The sequence below is a fragment of the Phocoena phocoena genome, chromosome X (genome assembly GCF_963924675.1).
Source record: "Phocoena phocoena chromosome X, mPhoPho1.1, whole genome shotgun sequence".
NCBI classification, from domain to species: Eukaryota; Metazoa; Chordata; class Mammalia; order Artiodactyla; family Phocoenidae; genus Phocoena; species Phocoena phocoena.
In genome coordinates, this window is record NC_089240.1 from 18,516,483 (window position 1) to 18,536,448 (window position 19,966).

Below are 19,966 nucleotides of genomic sequence, written 5' to 3' on the forward strand. Positions count from 1 at the left end.
GTTCAAAAGCATGCAGAACAGTTCTATATATTGTCTAGAGGTACATCCACATGTAGTAAAAGCCTGAAGACGTTGACGAGAATGACAGAGCCCGAGTGCAGGCTGCCAGTGACCTGCTGTGGGAGGGCGGGCTGCTGCTGCGCGTCTTCCGGTGCCCCCCTTCACTCCCTCGTGTGGTGAGCACCTCTAATCTCATGGTGTTAAGCATGTCTCTAAGCTGTTTGTTGAGCACGGGAGATGGAATTTATAAGGAGTTGCTCCCCTTGATTGTGCCCTCACCGTCTCCCCCCGAGCCCCTGTAATAGCCTCCTCGCTTGCCTCCCTGCTTCTGAACTTACTTATCCCCCTTTGGTCTATTCTAAATATAATATCACAGCCATTTTAAGATGTCCTACAGTCATCTCATGTCCCTCCTTTGCTCAGAACCCGTTGTCAGCGTCCCATCTCACACAGAATAAAAGCCAAATTACTTGAAATGGCCCCGAGGCCTCTTATGATGCTGCCTTTATCTCCCCTCTGTTCCAGCCATGCTCGCCTCCTTCCTGTTCCTAGAGCACGAGACACTCTTCTTTACAGGCATTTGCACTCGGGGTTCTCTTTGCCTTGGAAAACTTCTCCAAGTGATCCAAGTGGTTCGCGCTCCCACTTCCTTCAAATCTTTGCTTGAATGACACCTTCTCAGTGAGGCTTCCTGTCTACCCACTTGTGGTAGGTCCTCTGTGCTGGCCCTCATCCTGACAGGACTCCCTGGTCAGAGGGGACAGCCCACTCCCAGCAGGCACACCTTCTTAGAGTCGCCCTCGTGTGGCCACCTTGGAGAATGGCAGCCTCTGCCGGACTGCTCTGGGAGAGTAGTGAACAGGAAAACAGTTAGCTGGCAGTGCATTATTATCATAAAAATACCATTGATTTCTCCACCCCCCCCCAGCTTTACTGAGGTATAATTGACAAATAAAAATTTTATATATTTAAAATATACAATATGATGCTTTTCTATAGCTCTGAGTTGAGAAGTAAGCTGCATGTGTTAATGGGAAATTATGATATTTTAGATATTACTTATAAATACTATTTATAATAATATAGGTTATATTTATATAACACGAATTATACCGATATCAATTGGAATAACTTACTGGGTGATAGAAAATTCTTTAAATTATCTATTTTAAAAGAAAATGGTTTACTTTGTACACGCAACAGATTATATATAACATGGTAGAACACATAAAGTTACAAAGTATATAAGAAAACATATGAGAAAATAAATATACGTTTGTGAACCCACCACCCGTCCAAGAACTGGAACGTTCCTGATGTCAGTGCCTCTGTCTGCGCTCCTCCTCAGTTTCCTCCTCCTCACCAGTTACATAACCACTATTCTGATTTTTGTGTTTATTATTTTCTTGTATTTTGAAAAATAAATTTTAAACCATATGTATCCCTAAACAATATACTGTTTATTTTTACTTATTTTTAGCATAATAAAAATGGTATTATATTGCATGCAATCTTAAGCAATTGTGCTTTCATTCAACATGTTTTTAAGATTCATCCAGGTAGCATGTGGCAGTAGGTTTTCCATTTTCACTGCTCTGTAACATTCCATGTATGACTGTACCCCAGATTACTTACCTGTTCTACAGACCTAAGCGTTCCCCTTTCCCCCGGTTTTTGCTATTATGAACTACGTTGCTCTGAATATTCTCATACATGTCCCCTGAAACAAGTGTTCGGGGCATATACTAGGAGTGGAATTACTGGCTTGTAGAGTATGCAAATATTCAACTTTACCAGATGACACCAAATGTTTTCCAGAGTGAGTGTTCCAAAGTACAGAAGTGTTTTCACCAGCTCTCATTTTCATCACTTCTTGGCATTGGTAGACAAAATTTTCATCAATCTGGTGAATGTAATAGATCAGTTCTTATGCTAAACAAGGCACTGAGGTAGACTCCTCCGCAGTGCTTCCACACTGGCTTTCCAGTGTCAGTGAATACTCACTGCTCTTGGGGGGTTTAAATCCTGCCTCCAGGATTCACCCCTGCTCAGCCTGTTTCTTTCTGGGGAGAGCTGATCTTATCAGAGGTTTACTGAGGGAGCAGCCATTTCAGGGTAACCCAGTGGTTTCTCTAAAGCTCATGAGCAGAGGGGGTTTGGAATGAACAATTTGAAGCAGTATTTTAATTAAGAGATTCAAGCTGTTTCTGCTTTCCTAATGACCAGTGCTTGCTCTCATTGTAAATTGCATTCCCAGGCAAGATGACAAGGAATCCTGTGGGTGACATTTTTTTCTCCCTCCTTTCTGATTTTCTGGACTATAAATTAAGACAGGTGGAGTTCCTTATACATTTCCCCACTGGGTTTCCTGGGACTCCCCCCAGCCCCCAAGTACCACCTTTTTGCTTCACTGAAGAAGTGAAAAATGGAGGTGATTTTCTAAAATGAACATCTTTATTGATTAGGGGCTGATTCTGACAGCATGTGGCCATCTGTTTAATTGGGTTTCACATCTAAGATGTAACTATACTTAGTAACGTGATTTATGAGAATTTCATTCACTTCGCATTATCATTTTCTGATTTATGCCATTTAAGTCAGCTTCTGCATGCAGTAGAGACTTGAGTAGAAAATAGAAAAACCTGTAGGGTTTTTGTTTGTTTATTTGTTTGTTTTGGCAAATCCATGCCTATATGTGAAACCCTATGATTTGTGGTGATCTTTCAATGTTAGATTTTTGCAGGGTGGTTATAGCTTCTTATTTTTCTACCCTTGTCAAGCTGGGTAGCAATGTCTTCAGACACAGAGTGTAGTGTGAAATAATGATGATTTAAGTCTGCTGTACGGGGAGTTACACTCAGGAGCTGTTGCAGAATTTAATTATATTTGACCTGATAAGGTGGTTAAACAGGAAAACAAGGAGCTGAGGTTATTGGTGCCTAAGCTTGTGCTTCCCTAACCTTACTGTGATAAATGCAAAGCTGGTCCTCCTGCGTTTATTTTATTTTATTGTATTTGGCCATGCTGCGTGGCATGCAGGATCTTAGTTCCCCGACCAGGGATCGAACCCGTGCCCCTTGCAGTGGAAGCGCGGAGTTGTAACTGCTGGACCTCCAGGGAAGTCCCAGGTCTTCCTGCTTTTAGTAGGAAGACATAAGCTCGATGGGAGACCTTGAGTGCCACTGATTTAGTTGCATGACCTTGGTCAAGGTGTTTCTCCTTCCTGATCCCTCTTGTCCTCATCTGTCACATGTTGAGGTTACCCAGTCCACAGAGTTTTTGGTAGGATTTAACAAGATCAATTTGAAAAGTGCCAGCATATTGTCAAGGTCAGGGTTTTGTATATCAAAAACTGGCACGCCCGCCACTAATGCCTGGGTCTGTCACAGGATACACAGCGTGTATATGAAGATTGTGGGAGGGGCGTATTTTGAACTTTTGTTCTCAGAAGGTTTTATACATTAAAACAATATTTTTGTACATTAAACGGTTACGACTCATTTGGAAAAGTATTTGTCAGTTTGTTGATGTCTCCTGTCACCCAGAAATTCCACTCTTGATAAGATGAATGGATCCTGATGCCCACCAGGAGACATGTACACAATGTTCATAGCAGCAAAAATCTGGAAAGAACCTAATTTCCATCAACAGAAGAGTAGGTAAATAAACTGTGCTGTATTCATACAATTGAATATTGCACAGCACGGGAAAGGAACAAAGTGCTCCATGCTGCAGTGTGTAAGAATGCCGCTGACTTAATGGTGAGTGAAACACTGCGTGGTTCCATTCGTATGAAGTTCAGGAACAGGCAAACAAATCTGTGATCTAAGTGATAAAAGTTAAAATAATGGCTACCTTTGTTTTGGGGGGTATTGACTGAGGGGGGCATAGGAAACATTACCTTGATCTGGGAGGTGGTTGCACAGGTGATACTTGTGTAAAACACTCACTGTGTTCTACCATTAAAATTTGTTCCTTTACTGTATGTATGTAACACCTCAACATAAACAGTAATACCCCCATTCTCCCTTAAAGATTTTTAGAATAGCGTGTAGCATGCGTAGACATTTGGGCTTATGACAGTTCACCTCAGGCCAAGCTGCCAGAGGTGTGGACGAGGGATCGGCAAATGTTTTCTATAAAGGGCCAGATAGTAAATACTTTTGGCTTTGCAAGCCATATGGTCTCTGTTGCAAATTCTCACCTTTGCCATTGCAGCCATAGACAATTCATAAACAAATGAGCGCGGCGGTGCTCCAGTGAAACTGTTTACATGGCTGTAGTTTGCCAATCTGTGGTGTAGAGCACTGTGAGAGGATGGGATCTAGGGACCCTCGTAGCGTGTTTCTGACCCAACTTCCAAAGTACTTTGGATCTAATCAGGTGGTCTTACGGGAGGCAGGAGAGTGAGCCTGAGGGGAGAGCCGCTTACATTTGGTTTTCATTTCCGCTAATATAGACTGGTCTTTAGAATAAAATTCATTTCATGTATTCAGTATCAATGTGTATCTGCATAGTGCCTTATAACAATATTAGTTTTTTATCCTCGTAGGTCTCAAATCATATCAAGGAATTATTTTAAGCAAACAAAACCTTGGCTTGAAAACAAGCAAGGCCTAAGGGCTAAAACCAATGATTTTTTATTATCTTTGCTCTTATACACAAGGGATTTAGTTGCCTCAGTTTAATCACAGATACTCTGCTAAGGAAGATAAGCCTTTGTGCAGAGGCTGGGCTGACGCTGGCATCTAACTATAAAATTAATCCTGAAATCAAGCATAGATTTGTTTTGCTGTTAGGGAAATAACTGTGTTTCAGACTGGTAGAATTTCTCATACTTTGCGGACTCTGCCTAAAACCATAAAGTAGAAGCCAAGTTAGCAAATACTCACCTGTGGCCTCTACTGGACTTTAATGAAATTAAATCCCTGAATGCACTTGACAATCTATTTGGGTAGAATTGGAAAATAATCTCCCATAGTTTTGGAGCTACAAGGAAGGAAACTTAAGTGGCCACCTAATCCAGACTTCTCATTATCTGGAAGAGATCCTGACAGAGCAATTCTTAGTAATTTTTTCACCTTATTCACTTAATATTTATAGAGCCCCCAGTGATTCTCACTTCCCGTGTGTTCACACCCCTGTGTAGTCTCTCCAACACTGGATAAGGCTGACCTCTGTAAGTAATAGGATACTGTGGAAATGACAGGGTGTGACTTCTGAGGCTGGGTCATAAAAGACATCTGGCTTCTGCCTTGCTGTCTTGGATTGATCACTCTGGGGGAAGCCAGCAACCATGTCATGAGGGCCCTCAGGGAGCTGGTGGAGAGGGCCACATGTGAAGGACCTGAGGCCTCCTGCCCATGACCAGCACTGTGTGCGCGTGCCATCTTGGAAGCGTATCCTCCAGTCCAGCCAAGCCTTCAGGTGATTGCAGCCCACGCTGACATCTTGACAGCAACCGCTTGAGAGACCCTGAGACAGACCACACAAATAAGCTGTTTCTGAATTCTTGACCCAGAGAAACTGTGAGATAGTAAATGTTTATTGTTTTGAGCCACTATGTTTTGGGATCCTTTGTTATATAGCAAGAGATCAGTAATACAGACATTACAACTTCCCAGGTACTGAGTTCAGTGCTAGGTTTTTAATATGGTATGGTGTAGTGGTTAAGAGTGTGGGCTTTGATTTTGAATCCTGGCTTGGCCACTGATAACTTGCAACCTTGGGCACGTTACTTAACTTCTTTAAGCCTCAGTTTAATTATCTATAAAATGGAGATAATAGTAGTGACTATCCTATAGGGTTGTCGTGAAGATTCAAGGTGATAATATATACAAAATGCTTGGAAGAGAAACTGGTTTGTAGTAGGTAGTCAATAAATCTTAGCTGTTAGGATTCCGTGCTTTTGAGGAGTGGGGAGAGACAGACTTGTTACCAGTCATTTATAAGACATCATGGTGAGTGTGCAACAGAAGGCTGTGCAGTGCATCCTGGGAGCCACGGAGCAGTGTGTTAATTATCTAGGGGAGTGAAGGTTGGCTTCACGGTGAAAATGGCATTTGAGTGGGCTTTGAAAGGAGAAAAATTCTGTAGGCAAAGTAGGTAGGTTGGGACATGCAGAAGTACTGGCTGGTGCAAAGGCAACACACACGGAGCATGGAGCAGGAACGGGTGGTGAGATGCTCACAGTTGCTGGGGCACAGACTGCATGTGGTAGACGGGGGATGGGGCAGAAGGCATGACACGAGGTGAAATGTAGCAGAAGTAGATGAGGACCTTGTAAGCCATACTGAGGAACAGGCCATAGGGAACTGGTATAGTTTTCTTTGAGAGGCAGGAAACTTCATTTTTGGTTCCTTGGTCTTAGTCTTAAAGATCATGGCTTGGAAGATCATGGCTTGGAGACGGGAAAGATTGAGACCCCCTACGCCAGCTAGGAGTTTGGCAGGTGGTTCAAGAGAAGGATGGGGAGGGTCTAAACCTAGGCAGTGGCAGCGGTGAGGGGAAATAGGGAATGGGTAAGTTAAATCCCAAAAGATTGTTCTCAAATAATTGTGTAGTGATAATACAGGTAGTTTCCCAACTTTTCCACTGATGCTTTGAAGGACTCCCATAAAACGGAGAGTATAATTGTGCTGTGCAGCCATTCTTCACTGAGAACCATTAATGTGCCAAGCATTGTGCTGGATACTTTAGCATATGTTGTCTCTAATCTTCAGTAGGTCTATCTATAAGCTTGATACTGTGGGCCCTTTTACAGAAGAGGAAACTGAAGCTCAGGGAGGCCAAGTAACGTGCAAAAGAGCACACAACTAGTAAGTTGCGGAGATGGGAGTATAACCCAGCTTCTCTGATTACGTGCTCTAGGTCTTCAGCCTACACTGTTCAATGCCAGATAAGAAATGTGAGAATTACGTGAAAAGATACATGTGAACACACTGTGAAAAAGTTGAAAGCATGGTATGTTAGAGTAATGATTATATATTCTGCCCTCACCCATGTAGTGGGGGATTGTTTGTTTGGTATGGAAACAAGATATTATGGCATGTGGGGACAGCCAGGGGATGAGGATCAGAAGGTCGGGCGGTCTTCAGGTCGTGCTGATTTCATGTCTTGAAGGGCTGTCACATCAAGCAGCAGTTGATTTTTGCCGTCTCTAAGAGTGCTGTTCTCTGCGAGCCCTTTGGCTATGCCCGTGATCTCCTTCCATCCTTGGATTCCGATGGCGTGGGGACGTTATTTGAGAGATTTCATAAGCTACCTTAACAAGAATATTTTGAGCTACTCTCCCAAAACGTTGTCCTTCACAAAATTTACTCTGAAATTTAAAAAAAATGTGTTAAGTGAGTTGTAGTTAAGTCATGAGCAAAGTTCACATCGTTTGCAGACGTGCCACCTGATGCACTTAGCAAGGTTGTAGGACACCTGCTACAACTGTTTGCACATGTTCTTGTCCTGGTCTAGTCAAGGACTCTGGACGCCCTAATTACAGCCCCATGTCTCTAAGGCCCGACCAAGGAGGCGGCTGAGAATGACATTCTGGGTAGTGCCACCGAGGGACAAGCTGCCTTTCAGTGGGAAGCCCTGCAGTCTCATGGCATTCCTGTAACTGTTGAGTCCCAGGACCGATGCCTGGAGGCACGCATTTACCACCTGCTGTGCACTTGTGGAAACACTCTCGTGGGGCAGGACGCCTGCTGTTTCCAGACAGAGGACTGGGCAGGTTCGCTGCAGGGCTGGTAGCAGAAAGCACAGAATGGCTTTCAGGGTCAGTTTGATTCAAGAGGTGGGGGGTGAGTGGGACACACACTGGGAGCGACCTGGCTGTGAGCCCGAGTGAGCAGAGCATCAGGAAGCTGGAAAGGAGCCATGGCCAGGGAGTCAGGGAACAGTCTCACTAATTGGTCTTGAAGGTCACTGTCTCACTTGTCCTCCCTTGAAAAAAATCAATTGTCTTTGACCCTTAATACAAAAGTAGTTCACATTTACTGTGGAAAATCTAGAAAATTTTAGATAAGCTAAAAATATTTTTAAAGTTAATCATAATTTAAAAATAGCTACAGTTAATGATTTTGTTGAATCTCTCTCAAACTTATGTTTATCTACATACTTAAAAATTGAAATTAACTATGGACTCGTCCAGTTAAACTGTTTTTTCCCACTGAAAGTTGTAACAAGTATTTTTTTCATTTGTCACATATTCTTCTAAGTTACCATGCAGAGTATTCCACCATATAAAAGCACCTTACTTTCTTTAATTTCCTACCGAAAGACATTAAGGCTGTTCCACTATTGTTAAAAAAAAACCCAAAACTCTGTGATGAGTTTTGCGGCTAAGTCTTTGTGCAAATCTGAGACTGTTCTTTAGGGTAGATTCCTAGATGTGGAGGAATTGCTGAGTCAAATGGTATGCTCAATTTAAGGGATTTAAAAATATATATTATCCTACTTCTCTTGAGAAAAGTGGTACCAGTTTATATTTTCACTAACAATAGATGAGATGGGTTTCTTTTACCATCGTAAAAGATACTGTTAGGCATAGGCATCGTAAAGATACTGTTGGAGGAGATGAATAAAGAGACTCAGTTTTTTTCTTTTTCTTTTTTTTTTTGGTCTAATTGATAAGGGGAAAATGTTAGTCACATTTTCATTCTTGAGACCATTATCTCACCCCCAGATATGGCTCAGTGACCCCACACAGGCATTTGTTGAGCATCTGCTGTTTTCCCAGGCCTGGACTGAACATCACTTCCTCTAGCGTCAGTTTTGAATACCTAGGACAGCAATTGTGTGCATGAAAGGACTTGTTGGTATGTGAGTAGAGTATGAGATACTGAGCGGCACAGTGGTTCTCAAAGTGTGGTCCCTGGATCAGCATCACCTGTGATAAATGGGCTTTACCTGGTCCCATCCGTGACCTACCAAATCAGAAACTCTGGGGGTGCGCCCAGCAATTTATGTTTTAAGAAGATTTTAACCATCAAACCTCCACTAGATGCTGAAATTCGAGAACTGCTGAGCTATGAAATTGCAGTTCAAATGCAAAAGAGGTCAAACTTGGTTGGGTAAAGGTAAGGAGGCTAACTTGTCCTGGTTTGCCTGGGACTGTCCCAACTTTAGCACTGAAAGCTCCACATCCCAGGAGCCCCTTCAGGCCTGGGCAGACAGGGATGGTTGGTTATGCCGGTAAAGAAGAAGGGGTTCTCTTTGTTGCAGCCTGGAGGTAATTCTGGCAGGAAAAGAATAGAAGAGCCCGAAGAGTAGATTTCAAGACGGAGGGCAGATTTTAGAAGCTGCTTCCAGCTCGTCAGTTCTAGGCTGATAGATCTGGTGGCAGGAGGTTACCCGCAGGAAGCCAGCAGATGGCTAGGGCATCTTGCTGGATCCTTTGACATGAGTCACAGTTGTTAGAACTTGATATTTTCTGGAAAGGGGAGGGTTGGCATTCACCAAATTACTGCAAGATGCCAAATTGAAAAAAAAGCCACTATTAATCTTAGCAGTGAGATGACAATGAAATCCCTTTACAGCAAAAAGCATAACCAAAAGTGCTTTGTAACTGCAGCAATTTCCATGTCCCTACTGATGGCCCCCTAGATTCTAGAAGAATGGTATCTGGCTTATCTGATTATAAGAACCAATCCTGAATAAGATGTAACACTCTTTCTCTCTTAGAGTGAGCATTCATCCTGGATTTTCCAAAGCAGTTGCAATTAAAACTGTTTTTGTCCTTTTGTACAATCATAATTTATAAGCCGTGTAAAATTTCAGTTTTGAAAGAATAGTCTGCAAAATTATAATAAAAATATCTAGTCATATGTTACGAGCACAGTGTGGAGGAGCAGTGAAGAGAGGAGAATGAGACAGGACGGCTAATTTATATACATCAGTTATTTTTCCTAAAGCAAGGTTTCTGAACTTGTTTGCATGTTAGAATCATCTGGGGAACTTTGAAAACATACTGCTGCTCAGGGCTCCATCCCAGACACTGTGGCTTGATAGGTCTGGGGCAGGGGCTTGGACCTGGGTATATTTTTAAAAACCTCCCCAAGGGATTCTAATGTACAGTTGGAGTTGAGAATCCTTATTCTGATCGAAGCCAGTGGGTTTCAACTAGGAGATGCACCGAAATAACTGGGGGCCTGTTGAAAGCTCTGGTCCCTACTGATCTTACAAATTTTTTGCCCATGAGCATACACACGTGTACAGATAACCCCTTTTCCAAAACACGCCTATGCGTCTACTCCCGTGTATCCAGTATCTCTTTACTGACTTTAAAAGACATTTCAATTAAAAATACACTTTTAGAGAGCTTTGGTATCAGTTCACCTTCCTGTTTAGATTTTGCAAAATGGAATTTTTTTTCTAGTTACGGCCTTTCCCCCTCACTGGATTGTAGGTTCTTTGAGGACATTTGTATGTTCAAAATTTACCTGAGTGGCTTGGAACATCATAGGTGCTCAGTAAATGTTAGTGGTCGCTGGTTATTTATGGAAGTTGCATCATCATGACCAAACCACACTTCTCCCAGTAGTTCTTATGATGGTATTTAAATATATTAGCATCTCCAAAATTAGAGTCATAAACTATGTTCACTTAGTGAACTATAGAACTTGGAGCTATTGGGCAGGACAAATAAAATAAACAAGTCGGCAGAATTAACTACAGGTGAATCTCACCAGGAAGTATAATGATGTCGCTGAGATGGTACATCAGCAGTAAGCCTTGGAATGTAGATTGATACATGGATTAGTTCAGTAATATAAGCATATGCTTAATGCTTTTGAAAATAACTGTCGTGACATGTACTAGAATAAAGTCACATTAATACACCAATAAATCCATGCAAAAGACCAAACATTCTGTTATTTGACAAGACTAATAATATAATAATATTATATATATTATTATATATATAATATTATATATTATATATATATAATATATTATATATATTATATAATATATATTATATAATAATAATATAAAAAACTAATAATATAATACAATGTATTGATACAGTCAGCCCCTCAATAAAAGTATGACAAACACCCATAGTGATACACACTCCATGGAAAACCCTCTCTGGGGAAAAAGCACCTACAGCAAATATGGAAACAGATTGAATTAAACAGTTGAGTGTGCACATTGGCCTACACATTCTCAAGCCCATTGGATTCTCCTTTAGAACCTCCCCGCTGTCAACTTTTGGACTGAATTTACTTTGTCATTGGCCCCTGGCTGTGCCACTTCCGCCCCTGAGGCCGCTGGAGAGATCCTAACTGGACAAATTCAAATAATGCTGCTTCCTTCAAAGGAGTCAAAAGAGAGACTGAATTTGAGTGAACTGCTCCCAAATTTAGATGGAATTTGAGTTGCCTTGCACCATACAGTTGGCCCTCCATATCTAAAGGTTTCATCCGAAGGTTCGACCAACTGAGGATTGAATTCCACCCTTGGATATGGAGGGTATTAGTAAATTTTCAAAAGTTTGATGGAGAGAAAGGGAAGAAGCAGGTGCTCTGGGTTTTGAAGACTGGTATTGAAAGTTGGAGGTCTCCCATCTTGTTAAATCTGACCAAACACGGAAACAATGTTTCCAGTCTGTATGTTTCCAGTCTGACTACAGTTGTCTTAAAATAATCACCATTTGTAAGTGTCAATATATAAAAAACAAAACCCAAAACTTACAAGTAACAAAACGTTGGAAGAAAATGCTTTCAGAATACTTGGCACATGATAACTTTCTTGAACCACACACTTAGGGAACTTAAAATTAATGTGACAAGTTATGTGAAAGCATACAAAGAATGTAGGGAAAAGAGATTATCCTCTTTCAGTATTGTTAGGACCAAAGGACTCTGATCTAAATCAGTATTTTGTGTGAGTTTCTTTTTGTAGCATATGCCATAAAACCATAAAAGGGAAAATATCCTACTTTTATTCCTTGGTGTTACGGAGGGCTAAGAGGACATAGGGTGGTGGAATTTGCATGGAGCTAGGCAGAGCTTTTCATCTTGTTAATATTTGCATTCTGACTAAGAGTTTATTGAAAAAAACGTGCAAACTTCAAAACCGCACTAGCTCGGCCGTGATTGTAAGGGAATGGAACCAACAGAGTACCTAATCTAGAAGGTAAAGGAAAACCAGAACTTGAATAATGGAACATAGCCCCATTCTGGTATTGAATATGGAAACTTCAAGAAGTAGCACATTGGTAGTACTAATAGTGTCATGTAATGTTTTAGACTTTGGCTAACACGCACTCGTAGTTATAGGTAATGTTTAACCCCAGTCACCGTTTAGAGTTTCACAAAGTGCAGATTCCATTCACTCAACAAATACTTATTGAGTGCTTACCACGTGCCAGGCATTGTTTTGGAGATATTGCAGTGAGAGAATGGTAAAAATAAAAGTCCTTTTGTTATGGAGCTTGCATTCCAGTTGGGGAAAGACAGACAATACTTTATAAAGGATAAGTAAAATTTAGAGTATCATAGATGGTGGTACTATGATGAGCTATAAAGCAAGAAAGGGGGGTAGAGTAATACTTTCCTCCTTTAAAAAGCACTAGGGAAGGCCTTAATGAGAAGGAGGTGACATTTGAGTAAATAGCTGAAGCTGGTTTTGTACATAGTAGTGGGAAGTTCTGGGCTCGGGGGAGAGGGGTGGGAAAAAAGGGAAATTATTAATTTTTTCCCCATCTCTCCATACAGTTTGAACTCTCTATACCTGAGGATATATGTTTGTTTTCTTAGGTCTGAGCTGTGGGGCAATGGGCTAATTTTGTTTTTTTCCTCTATATTTGCCTATACTAAAAAACCTAATTAATGTGATTTTACACTAGTAAAATGGACACTGAAACCCAGACACACTGAGGCATTTAACTTTTCCTGGAAAGATACAGCTACAGTTAGGATATAACTTTATGACTTTAAAGACCGACTAGTTGAACCTGACCCACTGAATGTGATCAGTTGTTTGGCAGTTGTGTCCTAAACAAAAGCACTCTATGGTCACCATTTTGTTAAGATTCCAACTAGGTTAGTCAACATTCATTGATAGAGTTATGAGAAATGCCAGTAAAAGCAAAAGGCTGACCCAAGTAGAAAGCCTAAAGCAGGCCTTGTGATTTTCCTACATACAGATTTGAGAAAGAGAATTTTTTGCTACCAAAGAGTGAGGTTGTTACAACATATAGATACCAATATTTTCTTTTGTCAGAATGTTAGTGTTTGGAATTATTTAACCACAGTCTATTTTTGCTTGAAATAGGAATTTGCTGGTATTGACAAATGTATGAGCAAAAAACTACTATGTAAGCTTAGTTAACTATAAACTGTTTGGAATAACCTTTAGAAGAAATTTCTGTAATACACACACCTATTTATCTCTAAAAGAGTTCATTTTATTTTTTTAAATATTTATGTATTTATTTATTTATTTTTGGCTGTGTTGGGTCTTCGTTGCGGCATGCGGGATCTTTCTTTGTTGCGGCACACGGGCTTCTCTCTACTTGTGGCTCACGGCCTCCAGAGCGCACGGGCTCAGTAGTTGTGGCGCGCGGGCCTAGTTGCCCCGCGGCATGTGGGATCTTAGTTTCCCGACCAGGGATCAGACCCGCGTCCCCTGCATTGGAAGGCGGATTCTTAACCACTGGACCACCAGGGAAGTCCCTAAAAGAGTTCATTTTAATTATACAAGTTGATTACCTTTGATTAATCAATATTTAAAACATTACATTTATATCCAAAGCCCCTTTAACCACCCACCACCCCAAATCCCATTTAGCTCCAAGAGGTAAGTAACCACTATGACCACTTTGGTATGTATTTTACAGACCTTTTCTGTGAATTTTCATACATATACTCAAACTGATAGGATAGTTATCTTAAATATATAAATGGCATTTGTATATCTGTATCTATGCCTTGCTTTATTCCAACAGCATTTCTTCGAGAGTTTCCCACGCTAGAATATGGAGACCTGCCTCTTTCTTTTCATTTGCTGCATAGCAGTCCATAATATGGTTATACCATCATTAGCTCATTCCCCTCCTGTTGAACATCTAGGTTGTTGCACACTTTCCTCAGTTACAGCAACGCAGCAATAAACATATTTAGCCATGGCACCACAGTTCATGACAGCCAGTGACTGGGCCGTGGTTCTTGAAGTGTGGTCCCCAAACCATCAGCATCACATCACAGGGGAACTTGTTAGTGATGCAAATTCCTAGCCACCTCTCTGGACCTACTGACTCAGAAGCTCTGAGGGTGAGGCCCAGCAATCTGTGTTTCAGTAAGTCCTCCAGGTGATTCTGATGCATGACAAAATTTGAGAACCGCTGGTGGGAATATATATGTGTACATATACACATAGATGTGTACATACGTAGTCAGTTCTGCTGTAATGCGACATGTGGCCCTAAACATCACTGCACTATGCAAAACTGTGCAATAAAAGCCACAAGGCTTATGGGACAAATGGGGTTGGGGCGCAGCAATCAAAAACTATCAGTGACACGTGAAAACAAGCTAGGAGCCTAATAAAAACGATAGCACGGTTTTACACGTGTTAAACGGGTAAATACATAAACGCTACAGTAAATATGGTGCTTTCCCTTAAAAAAAAGACCTGAAGTTTGCTTGGGGAAGTTGGCATTGGAGGGCTTGCAGCTTGTGAGTTACTGTGTAGTGGTGGAAGGAGGTTTATCTGAAAAGTTTTAACACCAGATGTGGATGGGTAGGGCTTCTAACACATGGGGGACAGAGGTAGCTGGTCCACGTTAGGATGTGTGCGTTTTGTGTACTCTTAAGCAGCTCCGTTCATTTGGGTGCAGTTTTCTGCTTTCATCTAGCATTTCTCATGGACAAAATTGTGCATAAGAAAATGTGAAATTGGAGTTACGTTCCAGTCTTTTCCCTGCTACTTCAATCGTGTTGGAACAAATTTACCTTTTCAATACAAGCGTTATAGCAGACCTGGCTCTATATACCTATGCATACATTTACACATGTAGTACACATAAAAGGACTCATACGTGACAGAACGCTGTATTTACACTTAATATTTTTTTTGCTTAATAATATCTGTTAGAGCCTTTTTCTTATCAGCATGCAGTTACTCATTTTTTAAAATGGCATTTAAAGCATTGAGAGATGACTAAATTGCTTTCCAAAATGCTTGCAAGAATTTATATTCCCACCAACATGCTTCCTACACCCTGGTGAGTATTAGGTATTATTAAATTTATGAATTTTTGCCAGTCCGATAGTTAAATTTCTCTTTCCTCCCTCTCCTTCCCTCTCTCCTATCTCTCATGTTCATATGTATGCGTACATATATACACACACACACACTTACATTGTGAGGAATGTCTCCCATAAATATACTGATAGAAAAAGGAGCTTGAAAAGTGTGAAATAGGTGGTGAGGCAGTGCTGAAACGGGAAGAAGAGGAGATAAAATGGATATGCAAGAAAAGGTAAGAAAAGCCTATTAAAAAGGGAGATGAAAAGAAAGAGAATTCCCTTTCCATTTATTTAATTATTTTTCACTTCTACCTTTGCTAAATAGAGCTCATTTGCTTTATGAGATAAGATATTGAGTTGGCCCTGTTGGGATTTGATCTATCACTCTTGCCAGTTGACATCTCCAAAAATGCAGCTTAAACAGTTAATCCATTCACTTGAGCAAAATGGTCCTAAGGGCATCAGATTCTTCTGTTGATCAGTGTTGGGTTCCATGGCCCTGACAAGCTGCGAAGATACAGCTGATCAGGGGAGTGTGATGGCTGCGGTCTGCGCTTCTGGGGCCTCTAACAGCAACAGCGGCAGAAAGGAGGCTCGTGCAGGTGTCAGATGTTTTCCTGTAAAGGGGTTGGCAGTGGACATAAATGCTTCCAACTGGGCACATTACCAAGCAGGAAAGCCATAATGATTTAATAATTAAGTCACATTGGTCTATGATCATTGTTCTTATATCATTGCTTTTTGTTGATATATTATGTGAGACAGAATTTTCATATAAACACTGTGATTTGCATATATATGTAATATATATTTGCATATATATATCCAAGTCAGAATGACTTACTAAAAGTAATCACCAAAAAGATGATGGAATATTGATATAAAGATGCCAAAGATATTTAAGAAAATGTGGAAATTATGAAGATTAATATGACATTGCCCCTCCAGAGTCAGATGCATTTTCCTTTATGTGAAAGCAGCAGGAAAAGAGAGGACTACTAGCTGGATCCAGCTCTGTTTTACAATTAGGTTTTTGCACCCTGAAATCTCAAACTATGATATTATTAAAAAATATAAATAATATATGTATATGAATTACACAGAATTAATATTTCACTTCTAAATTAAGAATGTGCTTTCCTACCCTCGCTTCTCGTAGTGTCCTGTCTTGGAGGAGAGGTAGACAGATTGTTGAGAGGGAGAGAGGGAAGATAAAACATTTGAACTCTTATAAAAGAGCTTTTAGTCTCCAGCAGCTTTGAGCAGTGGCTCTGGAGCAGGCAAGGATGTTGCAGAAGGTATCTCTCTCTCTCTGTCATTTTCTTTGTTACTATTCTTTGCATTCCCAGTTGTGACGGCTTGTAAGTGCAGCTCCTAGGATCAACCCCAGGGAACAAAATTTAGTGGTGACTTGCAATGGCAGAGCAAAACAAGGCATTTCTCCCACTCATCTGCACCCAGGGCCAGCTACATAATTTGTGGGGCTTAGTACAAAATGAAAATATGGGGACCTCTTTTTCAGAAAGCAGGGAAAAGTGCCGTAAAGGGGCTAAAATATATAGCTTTGTCCTGTCTTCTACAGCCTCTCTTTCTCTAGACTTGTCACAGTATTTTTTATTTGCTATTTAATACCATTGTAAGTTGTAAGAAAAATTAAAAATTTAAATCATCAGCGTAATTTTACCATTCATCTTTATATTGTGCAATGCCAAAACAAATACAGATATAAGAACTTTTCTTTAAACAATATTTATTTATTTGGTTGCTCTGGGTCTTAGTTGTGGTAGGTGGGCTCCTTAGTTGCGGCTCGAGGGCTCCTTAGTTGTGGCTTGCCAGCTCCTTAGTTGCAGCATGTGGGCTCCTTAGTTGTGGCATGCAGCCTCCTTAGTTGAGGCATGCGAACTCTTAGTTGCAGCATGCATGTGGGATCTAGTTCCCTGACCAGGGATCGAACCCAGGCCCCCTGCACTGGGAGCATGGAGTCTTATCCACTGTGCCACCAGGGAACTCCCCAGATAAAAGAACTTTTAACTGAGATGTGGAATTGACGAAATTGTAGTTTGTATTTTCTAGCTTGTACATGAGTATGTATTTTCTTCTTGCCAGAACAGTGGAAACACTGCATAAAACTAACTCAGTTGGTTTTACTTCATTTCTTATATACATGTACATTCTACCAACACTCTCTACCTTTGGCTTACTGATGAGTAAGAAAGGACTGAAAGGAAAAGAAACTATGGGTTGTCCTGTCTTTCCCTTTCCTTCTACGTCATCATTTCGGTATATGTGGTTGACTGATACAGGAGTAAGAAAGAGTATGACAGACTTCCTTGGCCATTCATGTTTCTTAGAATGCCACTGCTGCCCTTTGGTGATCAAAGAAAATTCTGCTTCCAACAGAAAGAGCCCGAAGAGGGCTGTCAGAGCTCCCACATACTCAGTCCTAGATGTAATATGCTTACCTTGTACTCGTTTTGAGTCTTGCTGAATTCACACATACTGTGGGTCTACTGGAGTTCTGCACTCCCAGGGAGCATCTTGGATGCTGCATACAAATGGAGCATAAAAGGAACCGTGGACAGGAATATTTTGCATGGCCGCTTTGCTCGCATGCATGCTTTCTTGTCCCCTTGGTCTCCACTTCCAAAATCACATTCAAACATAAATTTATTAAGCATTTCATACAGTGACAGCAGAGCATTAATTTCATTGCAGGGTCCTTCTGCACGGGGGCCCCGTGTGACTGCATTGGTCGTGTGCCCATGAAGCTGGCCCTTTCTGTATCAGGGGAAGCCACAAGACAGCTGGAAGCCTCTTGCATGCGCTGTTTATGAAGGAACCCAGTTCACGGCAGCCTGGACACTGCCAATAGTGTATCCGTGCGAAATAGTTTCCTTGAAACTGATGGAATGCACTGATTTCAAACTCAGTTGAATTAATATCATCTTAGAGATAGTTGGATCTCTTAGAGGGGTCCCAGCTCCATGAGGAGTACCTTTAAGATGGGCCTTTGGAACTTCAGTGCCAAAGCTAGAACCAGGTACTCATCATTAAATCAATCCCTACGTCCCTTACAATTTTGTTTGTCTTTCTCCCAGGATTTCCAGCAGGAGAGCTCCAGAAACCTTTCTTTTGGGGAACAGAATATCCTCGGTAAGTAAACTAATAAAGAAACCACTTACTGACAAGTAACGAAGAATATGATGTTTTGGCAGAGCATAGAAAATAAAGTCAAAGGAACAAAGCTAGTGGTTGTTGAGCAAAAAGAAGGCTTAGAACCTGGCATGGGTCGGCCCCACTCTCGCCATGTTAGGTATTTGTTTTCTGATTCTTGTTGCCAGGGTGTATGACGAGGTAGGAAAGCCAACCTATACACAGGTAGCTTTCATTTTTTATGCATTTGTTCACTTATACATTGACTCATACTAGAAAAATGTGGACCTTGAAGGATTCTTAGGATTTGAGTTGATGGTGATGGGTCCAATACAATTCCAGAAGGAAGAAACAACGTGAGAAAAGGAAAGAAAATTGCTTTTCGAATAGCAAAGAGTCTGGTTTGGCTGGTCCAAGTGTGATTCCTCCATCTTCCAAACGAGCAAAGTTGCATTTCTTTGACCATTCATCCATAGTCACATCTCCTCCTTTTTTTTTTTGTTTTTGAATTTTATTTTTTTATACAGCAGGTTCTTATTAGTTATCCATTATATATATATTAGTGTATATATGTCAATCCCAATCTCCCAGTTCATCACACCACCACTGCCCCCTGGCCACTTTCTCCCCTTGGTGTCCATACGTTTCTTCTCAACATCTGTGTCTCTATTTCTGCCCTGCAAACCGGTTCATCTGTACCATTTTTCTAGGTTCCACATATATGTGTTAATATACGATATTTGTTTTTCTCTTTTCTGACTAACTTCACTCTGTATGACAGTCTCTAGATCCATCCATGTCTCTACAAATGACCGAATTTCGTTACTTTTTATGGCTGAGTAATATTCCATTGTATATATGTACCACATCTTCTTTATCCGTTCATCTGTCGACGGGCATTTAGGTTGCTTCCATGACATGGCTATTGTAACTAGTGCTGCAGTGAACATTGGGGTACATGTGTCTTTTTGAATTATGGTTTTCTCAGGGTATATGCCCAGTAGTGGGATTGCTGGGTCATATGGTAATTCTATTTTTAGTTTTTTAAGGAACCTCCGTACTGTTCTCCGTAGTGGCTGTATCAATTTACATTCCCACCAGCAGTGCAAGAGGGTTCCGTTTTCTCCACACCCTCTCCAGCATTTGTTGTTTGTAGATTTTCAGATGATGCCCATTCTGACTGGTGGGAGGTGATACCTCATTGTAATTTTGATTGGCATTTCTCTAATAATTAGTGATGTTGAGCAGCTTTTCATGTGCTTCTTGGCCATCTGTATGTTTTCTTTGGAGAAATGTCTATTTAGGTCTTCTGCCCATTTTTGGATTGGGTTGTTTGTTTTTTTAATATGGAGCTGCATGACCTGTTTATATATTTTGGAGATTAATCCTTTGTCAGTTACTTCATTTGCAAATATTTTCTCCCATTCTGAGGGTTGTCTTTTGGTCTTGTTTATGGTTTCCTTTGCTTTGCAAAAGCTTTTAAGTTTCATTAGGTCCCATTTATTGATTTTTGTTTTTATTTCCATTACTCTAGGAGGTGGATCAAAAAAGATCTTTGT

General features: G+C 40.9%; 1 protein-coding gene across 1 annotated transcript in view; it reads left to right on the forward strand.

Moving 5' to 3' along the window:
• The window catches only part of PHEX (phosphate regulating endopeptidase X-linked), a 208,793-nt gene that overhangs the window by 159,215 nt on the left and 29,612 nt on the right, over positions 1–19,966 (forward strand). Inside the window, exon 16 of the mRNA XM_065900503.1 lies at positions 18,353–18,407. Within this exon, the coding sequence (XP_065756575.1) occupies positions 18,353–18,407 (55 nt within the window). The remainder of the gene's footprint in view (positions 1–18,352; positions 18,408–19,966) is intronic.